Source organism: Chlorocebus sabaeus, chromosome 16 (assembly GCF_047675955.1).
Source record: "Chlorocebus sabaeus isolate Y175 chromosome 16, mChlSab1.0.hap1, whole genome shotgun sequence".
NCBI classification, from domain to species: domain Eukaryota; kingdom Metazoa; phylum Chordata; class Mammalia; order Primates; family Cercopithecidae; genus Chlorocebus; species Chlorocebus sabaeus.
In genome coordinates this window covers 63,288,084-63,314,416 of record NC_132919.1, presented here as the reverse complement: position 1 = coordinate 63,314,416, position 26,333 = coordinate 63,288,084, and the positions used below count along the sequence as shown (strand labels likewise).

General features: G+C 37.2%; 1 protein-coding gene across 7 annotated transcripts in view; it reads left to right on the top strand.

The window, feature by feature from the left end:
• Positions 1 to 26,333, top strand: part of TANC2 (tetratricopeptide repeat, ankyrin repeat and coiled-coil containing 2) — a 478,761-nt gene that overhangs the window by 263,237 nt on the left and 189,191 nt on the right. For all 7 annotated transcript variants that reach the window (XM_008012171.3, XM_037993758.2, XM_008012175.3 and 4 more), the window contains one exon: positions 9,098 to 9,361. In XM_008012171.3, the coding sequence (XP_008010362.1) occupies positions 9,098 to 9,361 (264 nt within the window). The remainder of the gene's footprint in view (positions 1 to 9,097; positions 9,362 to 26,333) is intronic.

The window sequence follows — 26,333 nt, the reverse complement described above, 5'->3', positions numbered from 1 at the left end:
TGTGAATGGGAGTTTATTTGTGAGTTGGCTCTCTGCTTGTCTATTGTTGTTGTACAGGACTGCTTGTGATTTTTGCACATTAATTTTATATCCTGAGACCTTGCTGAAGTTGTTTATCAGCTTAAGAAGCTTTGGGGCTGAGATAATGGGATTTGCTAGATATAGGATCGTGTCATTTGCACAGACAGTTTGACTTCCTCTCTTCCTATTTGAATATGCTTTGTTTCTTTCTCTTGCATGATTGCCCTGGCCAGAGCTTCTGATACTATGTTGAATAGGAGTAGTGAGAGAGGGCATCCTTGTCTTGTGCCGGTTTTCAAAGAAAATGCTTCCAGCTCTTCCCCATTCATTATTATATTGGCTGTGGGTTTGCATAAATGGTTCTTACTATTTTGAGATATGTTCCATTAGTAGCTAGTTTATCGAGAGTTTTCAACATGAAGGGATGTTTAATTTTATGGAAGGCCTTTTCTGCATCTATTGAAATGACCATGTGATTTTTGTCTTTACTTCTCTTTGTGTTATGAATTACGTTTATGGTAATTTGCATATGTTGAACCAGCCTTGCACCCCAGGGATGAAGCCAGCTTGGTCGTGTAAGTTTTTTGATGTGCTGCTGGATTGGTTTGCCAGTGTTTTTTGAGGATTTTTGCGTCGATATTCATCAGGGATATTGGGCTGAAGTTTTCTTTTTGTGTTGTATCCCTGCCAGGTTATGGTATCAGGATGATGCTGGCCTCATAAAATGAGTCAGGGAGGAGTCCCTTCTTTTCAGTTGTTTGGAATAGTTTCAAAAGAAATGGTACCAGCACCTCTTTATAACTCTGACAGAATTTAGCTGTATATCCGTCTGGTCCTGGGCTTTTTTTGGTTGGTAGGCTATTTATTACTGCCTCAATTTCAGAACGTGTTACCAGTCTATTCAGGGATTCAGCGTCTTCCTGGTTCAGTCTTGGGAGGGTGTATGTGTCCAGGAATTCATCCATTTTTTCTAGATTTTCTAGTTTATTTACATAGAGGTCTTTATAGTATTCTCTAATGATTGTTTTTTGTTTTGTTTTGTTTTGTTTTGTTTTTTGAGAAAGAGTCTCACTCTGTTGCCCAGGCTGGAGTGCACTGCTGTGATCTCGGCTCACTACAACCTCTACCCTCTGGGTTCAAGTGATTTTCGTGTCTCAGCCTCCTGAGTAGCTGGGATTACAGGTGTGTCCCACCATGCCCAGCTAATTTTTTTGTATTTTTAGCAGAGACTGGATTTTGCCATGTCGGCTAGCCTCGTCTCAAACTCCTGACCTCAAGTGATCCTCCCACTTCAGCCTCCCAAAGTGCTGGGATTACTGTTGTGAGCCACTGCACCTGGCCTGGTTGTTTGTATTTCTGTGGGGTCAGTGGTGATCCGTTTTATCATTTTTTTTTATTGTGTCTATTTGATTCTTCTCTCTTCTTTATTAGTCTAGTTAGCAGTGTATCCATTTTATTATTATTATTATTTTTTTTTTTCCAAAAAAAACAGCTCCTGGATTTGTTGATTTTTTTTTTTTTTTTTTTTGAAGGGTTTTTTGTATCTCTGTCTCCCTCAGTTCTGCTGTAATCTTGGTTACTTCTTGTCTTCTGCTAGCTTTGGGGTTTGTTTGCTCTTGATTCTCTAGTTCTTTTAGTTATGATGTTAGGGTATCGATTTGAGATCTTTCCAGCTTTCGATGTGGGCATTTAGTGCTGTAAATTTCCCTCCTAACATTGCTTTAGTTGTGTCCCAGAGATTCTGGTACGTTGCCTCTTTGTTATCATTGGTTTCAAATAGCTTCTTAATTTCTGTCTTAATTTCTTTATTTACCCAGGAGTCGTATGGGAGCAGGTTGTTCAATTTCCATGTAGTTGTGTGATTTGGGGTGAGTTTCTTAATCTTGAGTTCTAATTTGATTGTGCTGTGGCCTGAGAGACTGTTTGTTATGATTTCAGCTCTTTTGCATTTCCTGAGGAGTGTTTGACTTCCATTTATGTGATCAGTTTTACAGTAAGTGCCAGGTAGTGCCAATAAGAATGTATATTCTGTTGTTTTTGGGTGGAGAGTTCTGTAGGTATATATCAGGTCCACTTTATCCAGAGCTGAGTTCAAGTCCTGACTTTCTGTTAATTTTCTGTCTTGATAATCTGTCTAATATTGACATTGGGTGTTAAAAGTCTCCCACTATTATTGTGTAGGAGTCAGAGTCTCTTTGTAGGTCTCTGAGAACTTGTTTTATGAATCTGGGTGCTCCTGTATTGGGTGCATATATATTTAGGATAGTTAGCTCTTATTGTTGAATTATCCCCTTTACCATCATGTAATGCTCTTCTTTGTCTTTTTTTAATCTTTGTTGGTTTAAAGTCTGTTTTGTCAGAGACTAGGATTGCAACCCCTGCTTTTTTCTGCTTTCCATTTGCTTGGTAAGTTTTGCTCCATCTCTTTATTTTGAGCCTATGTGTGTCTTTGCGTTTGAGATGGGTCTCTTGAATACAGCATCCCAAGGGGTCTTTACCCAGCTTGCCACTCTGTGTCTTTTAATTGGGCCATTTAGCCCATTTACATTTAAGGTTAATATTGCTATGTGTGAATTTGATCCTGTCATCATGATGCTAGCTGGTTATTTTGCAGACTTGTTCATGTAGTTGCTTCATAGCATTATTAGTCTTTGTACTTCAGTGTGTTTTTATAGTGGCTGGTAACATTTTTTCCTTCCCATATTTAGTGCTTCCTTCAGGAGCTCTTGCAAGGCAGGCCTGGTGGTGACAAATTCCTGTAGCATTTGCTTGTCTGAAAAGGATTTTATTTCTCCTTTGCTTATGAAGCTTAATTTGGCCAGATATGAACTTCTGGATTGGAAATTCTTTTTTAAGAATGTTGAGTATTGGTCCTGAATCTCTTCTGGTTTGTAGGTTTTCTGCTGAGAAGTCCACTGTAAGTCTGATGGGTTTCCCTTTATAGGTGACCTGGCCTTTCTCTCTGGCTGCCCTTAATGTATTTTTCTTCATTTTGAGCTTGAGGAATCTGATGATTATGCGTCTTGGGGTTGATCTTCTCATGGAGTATCTTACTGTGGTTCTCTGTATTTACTGAATTCAAATGTTAGCTTGTCTTGTTAGGTTGGGGAAGTTCTCCTGGATGATATCCTGAAGTATGTTTTCCAACTTGGTTCCATTCTCCCTGTCTCTTTCAGGTACCCTAGTCAGTCATAGGTTTAGTCTTTTTACATAATCCTACAGTTCCTGGAGATTTTGTTCATTCCTTTTCATCTTTTTTTCTCTAATCTTGTCTGCCTGTCTTGTTTCAGCAAGTTAGTCTTCAGGCTCTGAAATTCTTTCCTCCACTTGGTCTATTTGGCTGTTGATACTTGTGGTTACATTGTGAAGTTCTTGTGTTGTGCTTTTCAGCTCTATCAGGTCATTCATGGTCCTGTCTCAACTGGTTATTCTGGTTAACAGCTCATGTAGTGTTTTATCGTGGTTATCAGCTTCTTTGCATTGGGTTAGAACATGCTCCTTTAGCTCTGTGAAGTTCATTATCACCCACCTTCTGAAGCCTACTTCTGTCAATTCATCCATCTCAGCCTCCGCCCAGTTCTGTGCCCTTTGCTGGAGAGATGTTGCAGTCATTTGGAGAAGAGCACTCTGGCTTTTTCAGTTTTCAGCATTTTTTCATTGATTCTTTCTCATCTTCGTGAGTTTATCTAGCTTCAGTCTTTGAGGCTGCAGAATTTTGGATGGGGTTTTTGTGGGGATGTTTTTTGTTGATACTGTTGTTGTTGCTTTCTGTTATTTTTCTTTTAACAGTCCCTTTCCATAGGACTGCTGCAGTTTGTTGGGGGTCCATCCAGTCCTATTCACCTGGGTCCCCCTGCAACTGGAGGTGTCACCAGTGGAGGCTGCAGAACAGCAAAGATGGCTGCCTGCTTCTTCCTCTGGGAGCTCCATCCCAGAGGGGCACCGGCCTGATGCCAGCGGGAACCCTCCTATATAGGGTGTCTGGCGACCCCTGTTGGGGTTTCTCACCCAGTTAGGAGGCACGGGATCAGGGACCTGGTTAACGAAGCACTCTGGCTGCCCCTTGGGCAGAGGGGGTGCACTGCACTGGGGGGAATCCCACTTGTCTGGACTACCCAGATTCCTCAGAGCCACCAGGGGGAAAGACTAAGTCCACTGATCAGCGGAGACTGCGGCTGCAACTGCGGCCATCTCTCCTTCCGGGGGCTCCATCCCAGGGAGATCAGAGTTCTGTTCGTAAACCCCTGGCTGGAGTTACTGAAATTCCCACAGGGAAGGCCCAATCAGTGCGGAGGGATGGGTCAAGGTCTGGCCTAAAAAGGCAGTCTGGTCACAGTCTGCCACAGCTGCTGTGCTGCACTGTGGGGAATTCTTCCTGGGTCTAAACCGCCCAGTCTCCCTGGCACCAGTAGGGGAAAAACAGCAGACTGGAGCTGCAGTGATGGCTGCTGCCTCTCTTCCCAGGAGCTCGGTCATCTTAGGCAGGAGGCAGCCACAGTCATCATGGCCACCCCTCCCCCTGGAAACTCGGTAGTCTTAGGCAGTTTCCAGCCAAGAGGCCGCCGAGAATCTGCACAGCTCTGTGCTTGGGACCGAAACCCTGGTGGTGTGTGTGGGCCCACGAGGGGGATCTCCTGATCCGTGGGTTGCACAGATCCGTGGAAAAAGCATAGCTTCTTGGGCAGGGTAACACAATCACTCACTGCCACCTCCCTTGGCTGGCGGTGGGAGCTCCCCTTCCCCTGTGTGGCTCCTGAGTGGGCCATGGCTCCACCCTGCTTTTTCCTTGCTCTCCATTGCACATGCCAACTGCCTAGTCAGTCCCAATAAGAGAACCTGGATACCTCAGTTGCCAGTGCAGGATTCACTCACCATTTTCATTCTTCTCTGTGGGAGCCTCCAACTGCAGATATTTCTAGTCAGCCGTCTCGGCCCCTCCGGCCTGTTGTTGTGTTTTAGAGAGCCAAGTTGTTAAACTTGTATCAGCACACCACTGGCCCCAACCCACCTCCAAAATTCTAGTCTATTGAATTTACTTAATTCTTAAGAACTTTGCTGTGCCCTTGCGAATGTTTTTGTCTTTGGATAAACCATTGTTTTTTCATCTTCACCTGACCAACTCAGCTTAATTGACAAGAGTATTCTCTAGCCCTCAAGTCTGGGTTAGATTTGTGTCTCCTTTCTCATAAAGCAAACCTCTTTTTCCAATGGGTAAAGTAAAATAAAGTAAATTAAGTAAAGATAAAAGACCAAATTTAGGTGAATATAAAGTTGTTATCTGGAATGACTGGGAGTTGGGTAAGTATTGCAAGAACTTTTACTGAAGTCCTTCACTGTTATCGAAGGTGCAGTGTTCTCAAGAGCTAATAGTTCAGTACCTGTTTAATTGTTTGGCAGTATCCTAAAATATTATAGAAAGCCTGATTTATCTCTTCCACCTATTCCCCTACCACAAATATAAAGCCTTTTCCACATTAAAAGAGTACAATACTATATTCCTAGCAGACATAAACACTTCACCAGTACTGAATCCATTCTTCAGAGCTTAGCTTATGTGTCTTTAAATACTATGTCCTCTCATCACATTTTTTCCCCAAAAGTAGGCAGTTTCTTGGCTTAAATAATTTCCCTGGTAAAACATACACCTATCAATGGTGGAAATATTTTTAATGTAAGTACTAGAGAAAAAAATGCCCTGAAGAATGAGGCCAGTTATTTTTGTTCTGATATTTCATTGTTAATGTCTGCAGTGTCCTCCCACACTAAGGGTCTCCTGAATGTTCACTGAGTGCTATTTTCCTATGATTTTTCTAGATAACAGCAGGGCTTTAGCCTTTCTGCTTTCCTTTGTTTTCTCTCTCCTTTCATCATGTGGGTATTACAGAGCTGGGTTCTACAAGGTTTTTTTTAATTTAAATATGAAAAAAACCCTTATAGTTTCTATTCTTCAGAAAAGTACAGTGTAGTAAAGGAGGCAGGGTACATCTACAAAAGAGTTAAGTAACAATAAAAGGTGGTAAATGTTTAAGATTCCAAATAATTAGTTGCCTGTGAGACTACTTGTTAGCTATATAAGTGGGCAAGATGCCTAATCTCTCTAAGCATCAGTTTGGTTTCCTCATCTGCGTAATGGAGATAGTAATATCAGTCCTGCTGGGAGTGTTCTGTTGATAATCAAATGAGATACTGTATGTTTGTACAATTTAAAGGTTATAAAGTAATAAATATGAATTTATTATGATTACTAGTATTAACGTTTATGATCTAATACAGAAGAAAGAACATCCTGCTTAAAATATATATGAGCTTTTTCTGGGGTGATATTTCTTTACCAGTTACCAAAAAAATCACTTTGACCTTTGGGTTGTTAGGCCCCTGGAATTACTTTTCAATTCTTAATTTGTTTTCCATGTTCTTCCTTTGGAAATATTTTCTGAGTTTCAGAAACTGTTTTCCTTTGTTTTTCAGATTTGCTACCACATACTATCCTTGGTTTTTTGTCCCCAAAGACCAGCCAAAACATAGGAATATAATTTTCTCTGCTTTCTTTTTGTTAGCTCTCTCTCCAAAATGAGCATAGGTTGTCTATTTTTTAAGGTTTTACAACTAATCACTAAAGGGGAAATAGAGTGTAATAAATATGGGAACTTACCTTCCAAAATCTTACAAGGTTTCCAAAGGGTTCTGTGATATTTCTGATTTCCTTTCTCAGGTGGGGCCCAAAAGCACATACTTTCATCTCTCTTTTAATTCTTAAGTTTATAAAATATTCCCTCTTCCCACTTCTCTACCTTTTTCTAGTTTACCTAGATTTCTTCTTCCTTAGTCTTTTATTTTTTGTAACAACAAAGTCGGTTTTTCTTTCTTAGAGAGAAATTTCGGTCATCCTTTGTAATTCATCTTCTTCCCTTGTTATTAGAAAATCCAGAACTCCATTTAAATTTGCAGAGAGAGAACCTCACTAAAAAGGACTGTGGAAAGTATCTCATGAACTTAGGTCTCTTCTTTTGGCAATACGTACATTCAAAATACAAGAAGAGAAAATGAACTAACATATAAAAACTCCTCTGGGATGATATCTTTCATTCTTGTTTTATAATTATTGGTAAAAAATTATCATCTAGATGTTAATGTTTTTAATCCTTTCATTTCTAGAGTTCATTAAAATTTTTCTATTTGTGTACAATTAGTGGTAAGACTATATAAAATTCAAGACCTTTCAGTTTATTTTATTAAGGTACTGAAATCCATAAAGTTAGAGCTATAGCCATCTGTACAAGAAGGGCCTGTTACTGCTTACTTATTTGGGCGGGTTCTGTCTCTTATATTAGTTCCTACTTAGGGACTGCTTATTTTATTATAATTCTTTGTTACATATTAGAAGCAAGGAAATACATTTAAATGAGGAAAAGAACAGAATAAAAAGAATATAGAGATCTTTTAGGGACCTCTGAGGCTCTCCAGCAATCTTTGAAGATTATATAAATTCCCTTTTGATGAAATTCTGAAAATTTTACCACTAATAGGCCCGAGCTATATGTCCTCTAGGACTGATACATGAATTTTTTTAGTTTATTTATACAGAGTTTTTGAAATATGTGAGAGATGACTGTATTTTGGTTTCAGTTATTTATACATCATGATAGAAGTGAAACGATCATCAGTAACTTTTAAAAATAATGTTACTAAATATTATTATCTAGTTATGAATTTACATAATCCTAAACAGATTAATCTCTACTTTAGATTTTCTTTTAAATTCACTCTTTAAATTTTATAAATCAGTGAAGTACAAGGCAGTTTTGTTACATGCATAAATTGCGTAGTGGTGAAGTCCGAGTTTTTTAGGATGTTCATCACCCAAATAATGTACATTGAACCCATTAAGTAATTACTCATCCACCTTTCCCCCACCCTGTAACCCTTCAGAGGCTCCATTGTCTGTCATTCCATTTTCTACTTCAATATGTGCACTTTTTTTTAGCACCCACCTGTGAGTGAGAACATGGAATATTTGTCTTTCTGCATCTAACTTGTTTCATTTAAGATAATGATTTGTAGTTCCATACATGTTGCTACAAAAGACATTTCATTCTCTTTATGGCTGAATAATATTCCATTGTGTGTATATACCACATTTTCTTTATCCATTCATCTATTGATGAACATGTAGGTTTTCCATATCTTTGCTATTGTAAATAGTGCTGTAGTAAACATTAAAGTGCAGATATCTTTTTGACATATGGATTTCTTTTCCTTTGGGTAGATACCCAGTAGTGGAATTGCTGGATTGAATGGTAGTTCTATTTTTAGTTCTTTGAGAAATCTCTATATTTTCCTTAATGGTTGTACTAATTTATATTCCCACCAACAGTGTATATGAGAGTTCTCTGCATCCTCACTGTCTGTTATTTTTTGATTTTTTAATAGTAGCCATTCTGACTGGTATAAGATGGTGGTTTTAATTTGCATTTCTCTGATGATTACTAATATTGAGAATTTTTTTGTGTTTACATGGCCATTTCTGTATCTTTTGGAAAATTTCTGTTTATGTCCTTTGCTTACTTTTTAATGGGATTATTTGTGAAGTTTTTGTTGAGTTGTTTGAGTTCCTTGTATATTCTTAATGTTAGTCCTGTCAGATGTATAGTTTGCATATATTTTCTCCCATTCTGCAAGTTGTCTTTTCCCTCTACTGATTATTTCTTTGGCTGTGCAGAAGCTTTTTAGTTTTAGTTGCATTTGTCTATTTTCGTTTTTGTTGCCTGTGCTTTTGAAGTCCTCGTCATAATTTCTTTACCTAAACCAATGTCCAGAAAAGTTTCTGTAGGTTTTCTTCTAGTATTTTTAGTTTCCAGTCTTAGGATTAAGTCTTTAGTGTATCTTGAGTTGATTTTTGCATATGGTGAGAGAGAGGGGTCCAGTTTCATTCCCCTGCATATGGCAGTCCAGTTTTTCTAGCACCATTTTTTGAAAATGGCGTCCTTTCCCCAATGTATGTTTTTATCAACTTTGTCAAAGATTAATAACTGTATGTATGTGGCTTTATTAAATTCATTTTACTCTTTTTTTCCAGCTACATTAACAAGCTATTCTGAAAATGTGGAACGCACAAAATATGCTGGGGAAAGCAGTAAAGAATTAGGATCTGGAGGAAACATAAAACCTTGGCAATCTCAAAAATCCAGCATGGACTCCTGTTTGTATCGAGTAGATGAAAACATGACTGCTTCCACCTATAGTCTGAATAAGATCCCAGAGAGAAATTTGGAAACAGTGTTATCTCAATCAGTACAGTCTATTCCTTTGTATCTCATGCCAAGGCCAAATTCAGTAGCAGGTAAGTTTTTGTTGTTGTTGTTGTTAAATAATCAGTATTTACTCCAGTATATATTGAAATGAAAATAAATCCTACTCTGACAGTATTTAAATTTTCCATTCATCTTTTTTGACTAAGCTGTTCTTTTGTATTAGGGTAATGTACATGTATATATTATTTGAATCTTCCTCGAATCGCTTAGTTCTCCTCCCAAAGTGTACAAAAACACGTAGAAATTCAGAAACAGCCTATAAAATATACCATCAAACTACAAAAAGTCTTTTCTCTCAATCAGAAGTCTTTGAAAGAATTTTAGTTTGAGGTTTTAGTTCTTACAATCTTAGTTTTAAAAAACATTATTAAAATGGGCATATCTCAGTGTAATTTGTATTATCAGAAATCATCATCCATAGTTCGTAAAAGTGGAAGGCAGGCAGAATTCAGCTTTTCCACATCCCATGAATTTCAGTATTTTCACAATATCCTGGCTACCATTTCATAGAAGAATCACCAGGTGGCTACATTTCTAAAGAATAATTCTGCAACACCACTAGCAAACTCAATGAAAAAAAAAAATTGTATTAGTCCGTTTTCACACGCTATAAAGATATTACCTGAGACTGGGTAGTTTATAAACAAAAGAGGTTTAATTGACTCACAGTTCCACACAGCTGGGGAAGCGTTGAGAAACTTATAATCATGGCAGAAAGCAAAGGAGGAGCAAGTGTCTGCTCCACAAGGCTGCAGGAGAGAGCGAGCACACAGGGGAACTACCAGTTTTAAACCATCGGATCTCATGAGAACTACCTCACTATCACAAGAATAGCATGAGGGAACCACCCCCATGATCCGATCACCTCCCGCCAGGTCCCTGACACATGGGGATTATAATTCAAGATAAGATTTGGGTGGGGACACAGAGCCAAACCATATCAGAAATGATATAGCATGGTGGCTCATGCCTGTAGTTCCAGCAATTTGGGATGCTGAGGCAGGAGGATTGCTTGAGGCCAAGAGTTTAAGACCAGCCTGCGCAACATAGTGAGACCTTGTCTCTTAAAAAAAAAATGAAAGAAAGAAATGATGCTGAGGGTTAAGTGGTTGAAATACAGAGTCATCATTCTTTAGCAGCTACTCTTCTCAAAATTGATGTCAAGGGGTGTTTTTACTACAGCTAAATTGCTCTTAGTAGTTCAAACTTGGGACTTTTGCAGAATAGTTGAACGTTCTGACTTTTCAAAATATGTCATGATCTGAACTTTGTCCAGACTATAAAATCAAAGTTATGTTTGCTTTTCTTACTTTCCTCATGAAGGCCTGGATAGATTATCTCACTGATAATTATTCCTTATGTAGCTGATAGTGTAATGCTTCTTGCCATTCCCATTTCCCTTTCCTACCTGTTCTTTGTTCTCTGGGAGACCATCAGCATCTGTCATCAGGTGTGATTATAGGGGAAATGGCTCATCTGAAAGATGAGTAACTATGGAAGATTTTAATACTAATTTTTAAAGATTATTCACTTTTGTGTAGTGACAGTAAATTTTTTATCCTAGAACCTTCTTGTCGATCCCCAACTACCATGCCATATTAGAATCCTAGAATGCTGTTGTATTAGTCTATTCTTATACTGTTATAAAGAAATACCTGAAACTAAATAATTTATAAAGAAAAGAGGTTGAATTGGCTCATGGTTCTGCAGGCTGTACAGGAAGCATAGCAGCTTCTGCTTGGCTTCTGAGGAGGCCTCAGAGAGCTTTCAGTCATGGCAGAAGGCACAGGGGGAACAAGCACCTCACATGACCAGAGCAGGAGGAAGAGCAGGAGGAGGAAGTTCCACACACTTTTAAATGACCTGTTCTCTCAAGAACTCACTCATATTACAAGAACAGCAAGGAGGAAATCTGCCCCATGATCCAGTCATCTCCAACACTGGGGCTTACAACTCGGCATGAGATTTGGGCGGGGGCACAGATCCAAGCTGCAGCTGTACATTATGAAAAGTTCCAGGCAAGTTGAGTCTTTTCCGAAAAGAAGCATATAAATCCTTGCTCATATATAAATAGGGAACTGTAACTACCAACCATAATAGTATGTCCCAACTTACTTCCTAACTAAGCTACAATGATTTCTAAGAAAATTCTGGCTCTATTATTTGAGAAAGGCACTGAACACTTAGTAGAAGACAGAGAAGCCTTGTTTCAATGAGGAACTATGTAGTCAGTCTGAATGAACAATGTTAATTCAGGGCTATGAGTCTCGGTCACTACTTAACATTAACATTCTATATTACCGTCTTCTTCCTACTTACTCCCCATTATATTTTATGTGTATCCCTTAGAACCTTTTTTCACTGTGTTAATCAAGGACCTTCTCATTTGTTTAAAAGTGACTCAACTCTTCCTCAGGCTTCCCTTAGCCCCAAGTGTATCCCAGAACTGTTCTACTTTCGTATTAGCCAAGTGCTCCCTCCCTAGTTGTATCCTGTACCTTCAGAGCAGTGCCAGAACTGAACAGACTATGGGAAGAGAGAATGGAACAAGCAGGCTGGTTAATTTAATGTTTTGCTGTTGATCTCAGAAAGCCGTCAGGACCACATGTAACTAACCACTAGACTCAAGCTCTGAGGCAACTACCAAACTATCTCCATCTAATTCCTAGCCACCTTCCCAGGCTGAACTCAAATACTTCCTCCTTCATAAAACTTTCTCCAATCACCTCCCAGCCACAAGTAATTGCTGCTGCTTCTAGAGTCTCCTAGTACTTTGTATGCATTCTCTTTTTGTGTTGGCAACAGTCTGCTTTGTGTTATGTGCAGCTACTGTGTATATGTTTTGGTCTGACTATTAGAATCTCAACTTTTTGACATAGCAGCTGAGAAGACTTCAGTAGAGGCTCCATAGTTGTTGGTTGCATGAACTAATGAATGAATATATGCATGAGCCAACCAATCTGTGATACCAGCTTTAAACAAAAATAACAGTGTAGTTAGTAAATCTAATGATAATTTTCTTCATCTTACTATAGAATATAGTCTTCTCATAGGAGAGATTACCTGGAAAAAGTGGGGTGGGGACTTATTTAAAGTAAGCTCTATATGAGATGGTAGTATGAGCCAGTTACAAAACAGTTTTGGACTTACTAGTATCTCAGAATTTCATTTCTTCCAAAATTATAAACTGTAATTCTCTTTGATATATGGAATGTGTAAACAGCATTTATCATTATTTGCTAACAACTGGCAATACGTATTTTTCAGTGGTTAATCAGAAGCCTTTATTCAATTAGCAATGTAATGGTGTTGGGGGGAAAAATGGAGATCTTAAGAGATTTCTATTTCTCCAAGACAGCAGTCAGCAAACCAGGGCCCACAGGCCAAATTCAGCACACTCTGTTTTTGTAAATAAAGTTTCATAGCAGCAAAACCACACTCATTTATTTACTTATGACTGCTTACCACAACAGAGTTCAGTAGTTGCAACAGAGATCATAAGCTCTACAGTTAACATTGTCATGGCCTACAAAGCCTATAGAAAAAGGGCAATCCCAACCTTCATTCTGAAATCTTATCCTGGCATTGGATTCATTTGGCCCAAGTCACCCCTCGGCGATACATCTCTGCTATACAGGTCATATATAGTGTTAGTTGTCCATAGGGACAGAAACTGCTTTAGACTTTATGAAAGTTTCATGATGTGTTTCACGTGACTTCATGAATTACATAGAGAATCAGAAATGTGTAAAAATTCCATGAGAGGACATTGTTACTCAGCTGTACTGATACTAGATAGCAAAGACACTAAACAGATTTGAAAGAGACAAAAAAAGCTGAAATTGACCCTTAAGTTTTGTTTTAAGTTTTTGTAATATGCATTTAGCTAGACTTATCATCAGTGTGGTACATAGACAGTGCCCAGTAATAGATTAGTCACCTGCTTGAGTCTAGAGCCCTCATTTCCAAACTTAGAAATTTTCATTTTGGTGGTGGTGAAGTCTCTTAATGTGTTTGTTCTCATCTTCTCTTGACCTCTTTTTAGTTTATTGAAAAGAATATAAAATTACTTTGCTCTTCTTGAACAGACATATCTCTTGAGATTCATTATTTTACCCAAAAAAAATGCTAACTGTAGAGCTTATGAAATGATGTCTAAGACTCCTATACTCCTATAAAAGCCAGATATGCTTTTCCTTTCAGTGTCTGTAAGGCTAACACTGTTGTAAACAAAAAATACGGAAGGAAAAATAAAAGCCACTCTCCTCTCTACACCTAATACCTCTCTCCAAAGGTTAATATTTCTTACAATTCTTTAAAATATATCTATATATTAAAAAATTATAATATCTGTATGTGATATATAATGATATATACCTATACAGTTAACCCTCTGTATCTGTGCTCCACATCCACGGATACAGATGACCAACTAAAAGGGACTTGAGCATTTGCAGATTGTGGTATCCTATTGCAGATAGCTCCAAGGTTTCTGGAACTAATTCCCTGCAGATACCAAGGGATGACTGTATTTAATTATAATATATGTAAGAGAAATATGAGGTCAAAAAATGAGTGGAATTTATTCAGAAGAAATGAAAGCATATGTTCTTAAAAATATATACATAATCATCAAAGTTTTATTTGTAATAGCCAGTAACTGTGAGCATCCCAAATTCCCATCAACAGGTGAATGGATAAACAAATTAATTGTGTATCCATACAATGGAATTCTACTCAGCTACAGAGGGAAATGAGTTATGGATACCACAGCAACATACTTGAATCTTAAAATAATTATGCTATTTGAAAGAAGCCAGATTAAAAATATAGATATATTATTCCATTTGTATAAAATCCTGGAAAATGCAAACTAATCTGTAGACATAGATTGCCTCTCTTATACTACAACCATCTACAAGTACAGGTATCACCTAGACCTCTTCACGTTGCCCTGTGGGAATTAGGGCTCAGGAAAGTGGCACAATGTTGATCCTCTGGCTACTGCTATTGCTCTGAGTAATGAACTGTCTTTCATCTCTGACCCAGAAGTTTCATATCCTTTTCCCACATCCAAACTTGTTAGTTTACAGATTCTTCACTGTTCTTGACATAGTGAAATATTGCTATACCCAAACCCACAAAATGAAAAGAAATGGCAATGGCAAGCAACATAAGGATATGTTGCCATTGAAATTATACATTGATGGTGGGAGTATGTTAATAAGTTTACTCCATTTTGTAAAGTTGTTTGACAAGATGTATCAAAGGTATATAAAGCTATATATGCATGTTACGTGAAACCTCACAATTCGATTTCTGGAGAGAATGCCCATGAGAAATGAGTGCTTTTGTTTATGAGAAGACAGATAAAGTTTTATCAGTTTTATTCATAATATCGAAAAACTGAAAACCATTCACATGTCCATCAACAGTGGAATTGATAAATAAATTGTATACAGCAATGAAAAAGAACACACTACTGTTACAACATCATGGATATATTTCACAGATGTGATATTGAACATAAGTCAGACTCAGTAGAGTGCCTTCTGTATAAAGTATGCACATTTATATAAAGTTCATAGAAACAAAATGATCACACTTCTATGATTATAGAACTCAAGTAGTGGTTACCTTTGGTAGGATTATTGACTAAGGGAGCTTTCTGTATCTTGGTCTGGATGATAGTTACATGGATTTATGCTCATGCAAAGACTTCAAAAAGTTCATGGAAAATATAAGTAAAAGGTAAAAATAAAAAATATAAACTTTATTTCTCAACATAAGCTCCATCAAGTTCAAGACACTTGTAAGAGATGATACCAGCCATTTAGTCCATCCCTAAAGAACTGAGTGTCCTGGGAATTTAACCATGTCAGTGAAGTCTTTTTTACATTATTAACTGAAGAAAAATGCATGCCTTTTACAGATTTTAAGATTAAAAAACAAAAAGAAGGCAGGCAAAGCCAAATCAGGACTGTAAGATGGATTTTCCATCTAAACTTGCAAAGCTGCCTTTGTTTGATGAGAGGAATGAGCAGGAGTATCGTTGTGGTGGAAAAGGATTATCTGGTGGAGCTTTCCCAGGTGGTTTTCTGCTCAAGCTTTGGCTTGCTCAAAACATTTTCATAGCAAGCAGGCATTATCATTTTTGGCTTTCCAAAAAGTCAACAAGCAAAATGCCTTGATCACCCCAGAAAATGGTTGCCATGACACTTGCTCTTGATGAGTCCACTTTTGCTGTGACTGGACTGTTTCCACCTCTTGGTAGCCCTTGCTTTGGTTGTGCTTTGTCTTCAGGATTGTACTGGTAAAGCCACTTTTCATCCCATTACAGTTCTTTGAAGAAATGCTCCAGGATCCTAATCCTACTCGTTTTGTTTTAAATTTTCTTTGAAAGCTCTGCTCTTTTCTGCAGCTGATCTGGGCACAATGGTTTTGGCACCCACTTAGTGGAAAGATTGCCCCCATTTTAATTTTTCAGTCATAATTGTGTAAGCAGAACCCATTGAGACATCTGTGATGTTGGCTGTTGTTTGTGCTGTTAATCATTTGTCCTTTTCAATTAGGATACAAACAAGATGAATTTTTGTGGATGGTCTGCCACTGCAGGCTTCATCTTCAACACTGTCTCATACCTTCTTAAAAGAAGTTATCCATTTGTAAACTGCTGATTTCTTTAGGGTATTGTCTCTGATATGGTTTGGCTGTGTCCCCATCCAAAGCTCATTTTGAATCATAGCTCCCACAATTCCCAAGTGTTGTGGGAGGGACCCAGTGGGAGGTAATTGCATCATGGAGGCAGGTCTTTCCTGTGTTGTTCTCATGATAGTGAATAAATCTCACGTGATCTCATGGTTTTGTAAAGGGGAGTAAGTCACGTAAGATGTGTATAAATTACCTGTATAAATTACCCAGTCTTGGGTATATCTTTATTAGCAGTGTGAAATGGACTAATACAGTCTCCATAAATGTTTTGTAAAACATTAATGATTTTACCATTCTTCCACCCAAACTTCACCGTAACTTTGCTCTTTGCCCTTGCTTCAATTTTTGCAGAATTCATGTTGCTCTGATAAGGGCTCTTTTCAACCTAATATCTTGTTCTTAATGCCTCAAATTATATCCTGTTCAGACATCTTATAATAAGTTAGTATGAATTTATTTTGATGCAAAAACTTTTTGAAATTCCTCCATAGTTTTTTCATAAGATGCATTTCAGTGAACTTTTTGAAGGCTCTCACATGTATAAAAATAATTAAGCTATACACCAAAGATTTATATACTTTACATATGTAAATCATACCAGTTTTTAAAATATGTAAAATGTGGCAGGGCACGGTGACTTATACCTGTAATCTCAGCACTTTGGGAGGGCGAAGTGGGTGGATCACTTGAGGTCAGGAGTTTGAGACCAGCCTGACCAACATGGTGAAACCCCGTCTCTACTAAAAATACAAAAATTGGCCGGGCACAGTGGCTCACACCTGTAATCTCAGCACTTTGAGAGACTGAGGCAGGGGGATCACTAGGTCAGGAGTTCAAGATCAGCCTGGCTAACATAGTGAAACCCCATCTCTACTAAAAATAAAAAAATTAGCTGGGCGTGGTGGCAGGTGCCTGTAATCCCAGCTACTCGGGAGGCTGAGGCAGGAGAATCCCTTGAACCCAAGAGGCAGAGGTTTCAGTGAGCTGAGATCATGCCACTGCACTCCAGCCTGGGCAACAGGGCGAGACTCCGTATCAAAAAAAAAAAAAAAAAATTAGCTGGGCGTGGTAGCATGCACCTGTAATCCCAACTACTCAGGAGGCTGAGGCACATGAATTGCTTGAACGTGGGAGGCAGAGGTTGCAGTGAGCCGAGATCGCACCACTGCACTCCAGCCTGGGCTACAGAGTAAGACTCTGTCTCAAAAAAAAAAAAAAATTTTATTTTTATATATATATATATATATATATATATATATATATATAGGCCTGTTGTCTTTGCAAAAGGGTTTTCTCTTTTCTTTGGTATAGAAATAGCAGTCCTAGGAAACATACGTAACAAGATCTTTGTCTGAATTATCTATTTTTAGTGTTGCTTAATAAAACCTAATAACTACAACAAATGGATAATTTATTTAAAATGTTTCATTTTATTGAGTATATAAACCTAAGATGAATACCCAAACTGGCCAGAACTTTTTTTTTTTTTTTTTTTGCCACCTTAATTCAGAGAGATACTAGATGAAATTCTAAAGCAGCAGTCTGTGTATGGATTTTTAAATTTTTTAAAAAAAACAAGTATATTGAGTCATATTTTATATATTATAAAATTCACCCATTTCAAGTGTATAATTCAGTAATGTTTGGTAAATGTAGCAAGTTGTGTAACCCTCACCATGAATCAGTTTTAGGACATTTTCAGCACCTCAGAAAGATTTCTGCATCTATTTAACATTAACCCCATTCCCTTTCCCAGTCCCCAGGCAACCACTAATTGACAGACTCCATGAATTTGTATTTTCTGGAAATGTCACATAAATGGAGTCATATAGTTTGTCATCTCTTGTATCTGGCTTCTTTCACTCAGCATAATGTTTTTGAGGTTTATGACGTGTGTGTGTGTGTGTGTGTGTGTGTGTGTGTGTGTGTGTGTATCAGTAGTTTCTTCCTTTTTATTTCAAGTAGGATTCCACTGTATGACTGTACCATATTATGTCTCTTCATTTGCCATTGGATAGACATTGTTTCCAATTTGGGGCTATTGTGAATAGTGCTGCTGTGAACATTTGTTTGCAAGTGTTTGGGTAGACATACGTTTTCATTTCTCTTGGATAGATAAATACCTAGGAGTAGAATTGCTGAATCTTATGGTAAGCTTATATTTAACTTTTTAAGAAATAAAAACTGTTTTCCAAAGTAGCTGTACCATTTTGCATTCCCACCAGCAGTGTACAAGGGTTCCTATTTTTCCACATCTCCTTTGTTACTGTCTTGCCTTTAGCTGGTGTGAAATGATACCTCACTGCGGTTTTAATTTGCATTTTCCTAATGACTACTAATGTTGAGCTTATTTTGTGTATTGTTATCTATTCATTTATTCTTTAGTGAAATATCTATTTAGACTGTACAACATTTTTATATTGGGTTATTTTCTTCTTGATTTGTAAGAACTTGTGTATTCTGGATACAAGTCACCTCAGACATGTATTTGCAAATACTTCAGTTTGTTGCTTGTCTTTTTGTTTTCTTACTGGTATATTAGGAAATATAAAAATGTGAAATTTTGGTGAGGTCAGTTTATCAATTTTTTTCTAATAAACCATGTTTTTCATGTCACTTTTCTCTTTTTTTTTTAATAGAAAACATACTGTTTATATCATGTATTATAAAACTGATTTCTTTATGACTTTGGGGTTTGTTTTAACTCAAGTATTGGAAAATACTTCCTGAAATACTTAATAATTTTTCTCTCCTGTCCCTCCTCTTCCCCTACTCATGTTAAAAAAAAAAAAAAAAATTACATCATCCTAAATTGTTACGTCTGTAGACTAGACCTTAACTGTGAATGATTTTTTTATTTACCACAATTCTCTTCCCATAATGTTAGTCTTTCTGGCTAGCAGAGTGCTTTAGATTCTTAAGCAGTACTAATCACGCGTCCTTAAAGGAAGGGTAAAAGGTAAATATACCATCAGAGATCAGATAGATCTGTCCTGGAGAACAAGATTATATACTATTTGAGTAGTACATATTGACTGTGTTGAACAAAATACTTCATCAGAAAATTATTTCTTGTCAGTGTTGAACATAACACAAACAGACCTACTTTGGCCTACAGGGCAAGTCATAGGTCATGGAATAGTTTGTATTGGGTTGTTTTCTGTATCTGGAAACCATGGTTTCAGGATGCTCACAAAGAGGCAGAAAAGGAAGCTATAAACCAAATGACTCAGTTATTTTCAACACTTAGTAGATTGTAGATTGAAAATGTTTCCAGAATGTAGAGAAATAAAATTACTTTCACAGGGAATTGCCCTGCTAGATGTATAATGTTTGTAAATATTTGATAAAACTACAACCTCTGGTAGCTTAAATGGTTAGAGACCTAAACCATTTATTAAATTAAATTTTCTCATCTCATGAGGGTCCGCTGTTTTCATTTAGCTCTAGATACACATACTTTCCTTTCCTTTCTAATGGGTACATAAAAGTGGTTCCCTAAATTGGGGAGAATCAGATACTAAGTTTCTGGTGAACAGGAATAATTGAGAATTTCAAATGTGAAGTGAGCTCGAAATAGGAAAATTCAGTATATTCACACTTACTAAATTGTTCTAAGCATCTGAACATCAAGGGCACAATGGGGATGGGAATGATGAATGCCAGTAATAAAAAGCCTTATTCAGGTCCAACTTTTAAACTTCTCTTCTTTTTTAAACTTAATTTCAGTGTGACTAATATAATTATTTATTTTAGAGACCAAATGATGTTGAATAATGATGTGAAAAATACCATTTGAGTAACTTTTAAAAACCTAGGTGAATAATTGTTTAAATGGTCCTTGCCATGATACAGATTTCTCCCCAATTTGGGAAGAGGATCACCTTCTATTGCCTAAGCTCCTTAGCATCTTAGGCAAGATAGGACCACATCTTCTGGCATGACCAGGAAATTGTTAGGGGATTATTTAAAATCCTTGAGGCTGCTACTGGATTGAACTGTAATGAATAAAACTATATATATTATTGCATAAGGCCAAGATTTTTGATTTTAAAAAGAACAGAAATGACTTATGGCTTTTGTGACACTTTTGTGGGGAGAATGGAGTCAGCACATATGCAGATATTTATGGTGAATTATTTTTAAAAATATTTTTCTAAGCTTTTAACTTACATGTGACATAAATGGAAGAAATATATATGGGGAAAATTTTTAAAATCATGTGTATTTTATTTACAGTATTGAAATAGAGGTTTGATTAATATGTTGGTCAAATAGATTCAGCTGTATACTTTTAAAAACATAAAGACTCCAACAAATGAAGTTCATAGTTAAAATAGATATACCAATTAACACTCAGTGTTCCACATAGGAGGATAGTAGTATTTGCTGAAAACATAAAAACTTTTAACTCAAATGATAAAGTCATTAAAGTTGAGTTTTGGTAGTCTGCAACATTGAGACTTGGGTTTTTCTGGAATAGCTCAGTTTTCTGAATATAAACTTAGTGTTCATACACCTTTAAATTAAAATTCTAAAGTATGAAAAAGATTTAACAATGTGTTTTGTTTTCAAAATGTAAATTGCTATTGTATATTTGTTTTTAAGCCTGTGTGTTGGAAGGAAGTAGAAGACTCTTGTGGACTTGCGGTTGCATGGCAGAAATTATCAGAGTAGGCAGTCTATGGTCATCCTTGATGTCCAAAAATGAGATTGGCAATGAATTGGAGGGATGTGGGAAGCAGGAAATGTTTGCTTGCAACAGCTGTCGTCAGTGCTTTGTGTGAGAATGAGAGATCTATCAGGGAAACATACAAACAACAGAAATCAGCTAAAATATAAACTCTCACCATCTACTTGTTAACGCTTGGAGCTTCATGTTTTCCTAAGAAAAGGATCTTAAGAATCAGGTAAATACAGAATGGGAATCTAGGGGAATTTAAGCAAACCCAATCAGAAACTTTTAGTAGAGTTTTTGCAAAAATCAAAAATGGGCTTTTCAGCAGTCAGAATGTTGGCTTTATGTATCAAGGGTATAAGGACAGCAGAGTGGCTTCTTGCCCAGGCAGGAGCAAACATACAGTGTCATTCCAGGCTCCTTGCTCAAGTCAGCAATTGAATGACAATTGTACTACTCTAATCTGTTTGCATTAGTGGCAACTGATTTAAGAAGAAATAATTCAAACTGTCTTCCAAACTCAGTATAGAGTTGTCTCTAAAATGTTGTATACCAAATGTCTGTTAGATTTCTTCTGCCCACTTGTAGTGTATTTAAATTATTTTAGCTTCAAAAATGCATGTCAGTTAAATGCTCTATGAGTGAGTTGTCCTCAGCTGTTACAATCTGATGAAATCTCAAAAAAACTGTTCTTTTTTTCTTTCCCTTCTTCCTTCTCAAAACAAGTCTTTTAAAGGACAAACTCTGTGGATTTACTTTTTAAAGCTTTTTCTTTTTACATAAAAGTTTTGTTATAGATTTTTCTATTTTCTCCATTCATCTGAACTCACCTAATTATATCTTATACTTGTATCTGGAAAGTGTTAGTTAAATGTTATAGTATTTATTTATTTATTTATTTATTTATTTATTTATTTATTTATTTATGGATGGATGGATGGATGGATGGATGGATGGATGCATGAGGTAGGGTCTCACAATGTTGCCCAGATTGGTCTCGATTCCTGGGCTCAAGCAATCCTCCAACCTAGTGTCTTCCCAGTATAATGTTAATTTAATCTGACAGAACTATCTCAAAATTTTTCGCAGAACAATTGCATAGTAGGACTAGCACTATAAGGTAGGAACAAATGTGTCCCTATAGAGCTGTCATTGATGATATACAAGGCATTGTTGCTATAGCGAACTCTTTCAAAATAACCCAGTAAGACAAAAGTTAATGTGTTGTTTGCTCATTGTTAAAATGTAGCTGAAACATGAAATATGCATATAATAATAGTTATTCATTCATTAGACAAGTATTTATTGAGCAGGTACTATATGCCAGGCACTGTTTAAAGTGCTTAAGTATCATCATTAATAAACAAAACAACAATTCCCATTCTCATGTAGTTTACATTATTGTTAGGAAAAGTAATGTTAGTAAGTAATGTTACCCAGGCTGGTAATTTATTTTTTTTTATTTTTGAGACGGAGTCTCGCTCTGTTGCCCGGGCTGGAGTGCAGTGGCGTGATCTCGGCTCACTGCAAGCTCCGCCTCTGGGGTTCACGCCATTCTCCTGCCTCAGCCTCCCGAGTAGCTGGGACTACAGGCGCCCGCCACCTTGCCCGGCTAATTTTTTTGTATTGTTTTAGTAGAGACGGGGTTTCACCGTGTTAGCCAGGATGGTCTCGATCTCCTGACCTCGTGATCCACCCATCTCGGCCTCCCAACGTGCTAGGATTACAGGCTTGAGCCACCGCACCCGGCCCAGGCTGGTAATTTATAAGTAATTTATATGGGATGCTAGAAGGTGGTTTATGCTATGGAAAAAAGGAAAAAGGGGATCATGAATATCTGAAAGAAGATAATAGAAACATTGTTGAAGCCAAGCATATTATTTTAGTGATATCTGTTAAGCATTAAGAAAGCAAAACAGGCCGGGCGCGGTGGCTCAACCCTGTAATCCCAGCACTTTGGGAGGCCGAGACGGGCGGATCACGAGGTCAGGAGATCGAGACCATCTTGGCTAACACGGTGAAACCCCGTCTCTACTAAAAAATACAAAAAACTAGCCGGGTGAGGTGGCAGGCGCCTGTAGTCCCAGCTACTGGGGAGGCTGAGGCAGGAGAATGGCGTAAACCCGGGAGGCGGAGCTTGCAGTGAGCTGAGATCCGGCCACTGCACTCCAGCCTGGGCGACAGAGCTAGACTCCGTCTCAAAAAAAAAAAAAAAAAAAAAGGCAAAACAGTGAGGAGGAGAAGGGTCGTGCCAAACAGATTATGAAATCTAAGTAGGACCAGTCTGGAATTCAGTTCTACGTTGAGCATCATCTGCAGGGCACACAGATTTACTCTGAAGTGGTAGAGTAATGAAAGATGAATCGGGCATTTCCTCTTGTTCTCAAGAACCTACTACAGTCAGTGAAGGAAGGCAGACATGTAAACAACTACCTGAATAACACAAATTCTAAATAGCAATATATATTTATGTGGTTGCTGAGAGGGAGAAGCAGTTAATTCTGACTGGGAGATTGATTAGGAAAGCAAGGAAAGCACAGCCTAAGCAAAGTTTTGGCAAAGGGAAAGGTAAGTTTGATGCAGTTTGACCAAGCCTTTTTTTCAGAAAATGATATGCAAATGGAAAAGATTCAAATGACTGTGAGGAAGAGTATAACTAGGTACAACTAGAAAAACAAAGGGAAACACCTAACAGAAGTTTGTATCTCCTGGCTGATCTTTCCAATATTTGTCTCATATGCCTTTAAATAATTTATTTGAGAAGAGAAGAATTTTGAAAATGATGAAGCAAAGAGAAACTGAAAGAGGACTAGGCACAACAATTAAGAGAAAAAAGGCAGTGGAAAATGATAGATTCATATAACACCAACCATAATTTGACTGTAGTCCCAGATTAAAGCCATAGTTCCCCATTTACTGATGGGAAAGCTGTCTAAGCCCAACATTAGGACCCCAGAGCTATTGCTTTTGATATTGAATATCACTGCTTTTTTTTTTTTTAAGGTCATTGTACCTCTGTTTGGATTTTTGAAGGAGTGAACTATTCATTCAGTTCATTGATGGCAACATTTGTCTTTTTCTTCTAGTGTCATTTGTCTGAAATTGAGAAATGTGCTCATGCCAAAGCACATTCACTATATTACTTGGTTTTGTGAAATAAATCAAGGCGATGGAATAATGATGTTCATCTTCCTAGGTATTTCAATAGTAAAGATTAGCTTAACTTGTGAAAACCACACTAAACATTGATATTTTACAAGCCAACAGCTTTTATTTAAATGTAAGAAGTTAAACGTGAGAAACTAAACCTGTGCCTTAAAGTACTTGCCAGAAGATTTTTTGATACAAAAATTAAAATGAATTACATGACTATTATTTATTTGGAATATGTACTCCACAGTATAAGATCTCTCATAGTTTAATCTGTAAAATATTAGATGAGTATAATTTTTAAAAAATATACCAATGTATTAGACTTTTTAAAATTTTTTATGGGTCATAGTATATGTATATATTTATAGGGTGGGTGAGCTATTTTGATACAGGCATACAATGTGTAATAATCACATCAGAGTAAGTAGCATAACCATCACTTCAAGCATTGATTATTTTTGTTGCAAACATTCCAACTCTTCTCTTTTAGTTATTTTTAAATGTACAATATTGTACATTTTGTTGTACAAAATTGTTGACTATAGCCTACCCTGTTTTGCTATCACATACTAGATCTTACTCATTCTATCTAACTATATTTTTGTACCTTTATAACCGTCCCCACTACCCCCACCCCAGCTACCCTTCCCAGCCTCTGGTAACCATCATTCTACCTACCCTCTGTCTCCATGAATTCAGTTGTTTTAATTTTTAGCTCTCACATATGACTAAGAACATAACGAAGTTTGTCTTTTTTACTGGCTTATTTTACTTAACATAATGACCTTCAGTTCTATCCATGTTGCTGGCGGTGACAGAATCTTATTCTTTTTTATGTCTGAATAGTACTTCATTGTGTGTATGTACCACATTTCTTTTTACCTAGTTGTCTGTTTTTTGTTTTTGTTTTGCTTTGTTTTGTTTTGTTTTTTTAGAAGGAGTCTCGCTGTGTCGCCCAGGCTGGAGTGCAGTGGCACAATTACCCAGTCTTCTGTTGACGGACACTTAGGTTTCTTCCAAATCTTGGCTATCATGAATAGTGCTGCAACAAACATGGAACTGCAGATACTAATTTTCCTTCTTTAGGGTATATACCTAGCAGTGGATCATATAGTAGTACTGTTTTCAGTTTTTTTGAGGAACCTCTGTACCGTTTTCCATAGTGGCTGACCTAATTTACATTCCTGCCAACAGTGAGCAAGGGTTCCCTTTTCTCCACATCTTTACCAGCATTCATTATTGCTTGTCTCTTGGATAAAAGCCATTTGATAATATCTCGCCGAGTTTTGATTTGCATTTCTCTGATGTCAGTGTTGTTGAGCACCTTTTCGTATGCCTGTTGGCCATTTGTATGTCTTTTGAGAAATGTCTATTTTTGTCCATTTTAAAATTGTGTTATTAGATTTTTTTCCTATGGAGTTATTTGAGCTCCTTATATATTCTGCTTATTAATCCCTTGACAGATGGATAGTTTGCACATACTTTCTCCCATTCTGTGGGTTGTCTCTTTACTTTGTATCTATCGATCACTCAGGCTGGAATGCAGTGGCACAATTATGGCTCACTGCAGCTTTGACCTCCCTGGACCTCAACCTCAAGTGATTCTTCCACCTCAGACCTCAAGTAGCTGGGACTACAGGTGTGTGCCACCATGCCTGACTAATTTTTGGTTTGAGGTTTTAGTCATTGTTTTTGGTAGAGACAGAATTTCACTACGTTACCCAGGCTGGTCTCAAGACTCCTGGGCTCAAGCAGTCAGCCTGCCTTAGTCTCCCAAAGTGCTGGGATTACAAGTGTGAGCACTGTGCCTGCTGCTCAGGATGGCATTGGCTATTTGGGATCTTTTGTGGTTTCATATAAATTTTAGGATTCGATTTTCTATTTCTGTAAAGAACGTCATTGGTATTTTCTTAGGATTGCTTTGAATCTGTAGATTGCTTTGGGCAGTGTGGACATTTTCACAGTATTGATTGATTCCAGTCAATGAACGTGAAATGTCTTTCCATTCCTTTGTGTCCTCTTTAATTTCTTACATTATTGTTTTATAGTTTTCATTGTAGAGATCTTTCACTATTCTAGTTAAGTGTATTCCTAATTATTTTATTTGTGGCCATTATAAATGAGATTACTTTCTTGATTTCTTTTTCATCTTGGTGGCTGTTGGCATATAGAAATGCTACTGTGTTTTGTATGTTGATTTTGTATCCTGCTACTTTACTGAATTTGTTTATTAGTTCTTTTTTTTGTAAAATCTTGGGGTTTTTTAAAATATAAGATCATATCATCTGCAAAAAAGGATAATTTGACTTCTTCTTTTCCAATTTGGATGCACTTTATTTCCTTCTCTTCTCTGATTGCTCTAGCTGGGACTTCCAGAACTGTGTTGAATAACAGTTATGAAACTGGGCATCCTTGTCGTGTTCTAGTTCTTGGAGGAAAGGCTTTTAGTTTTTCCCCAC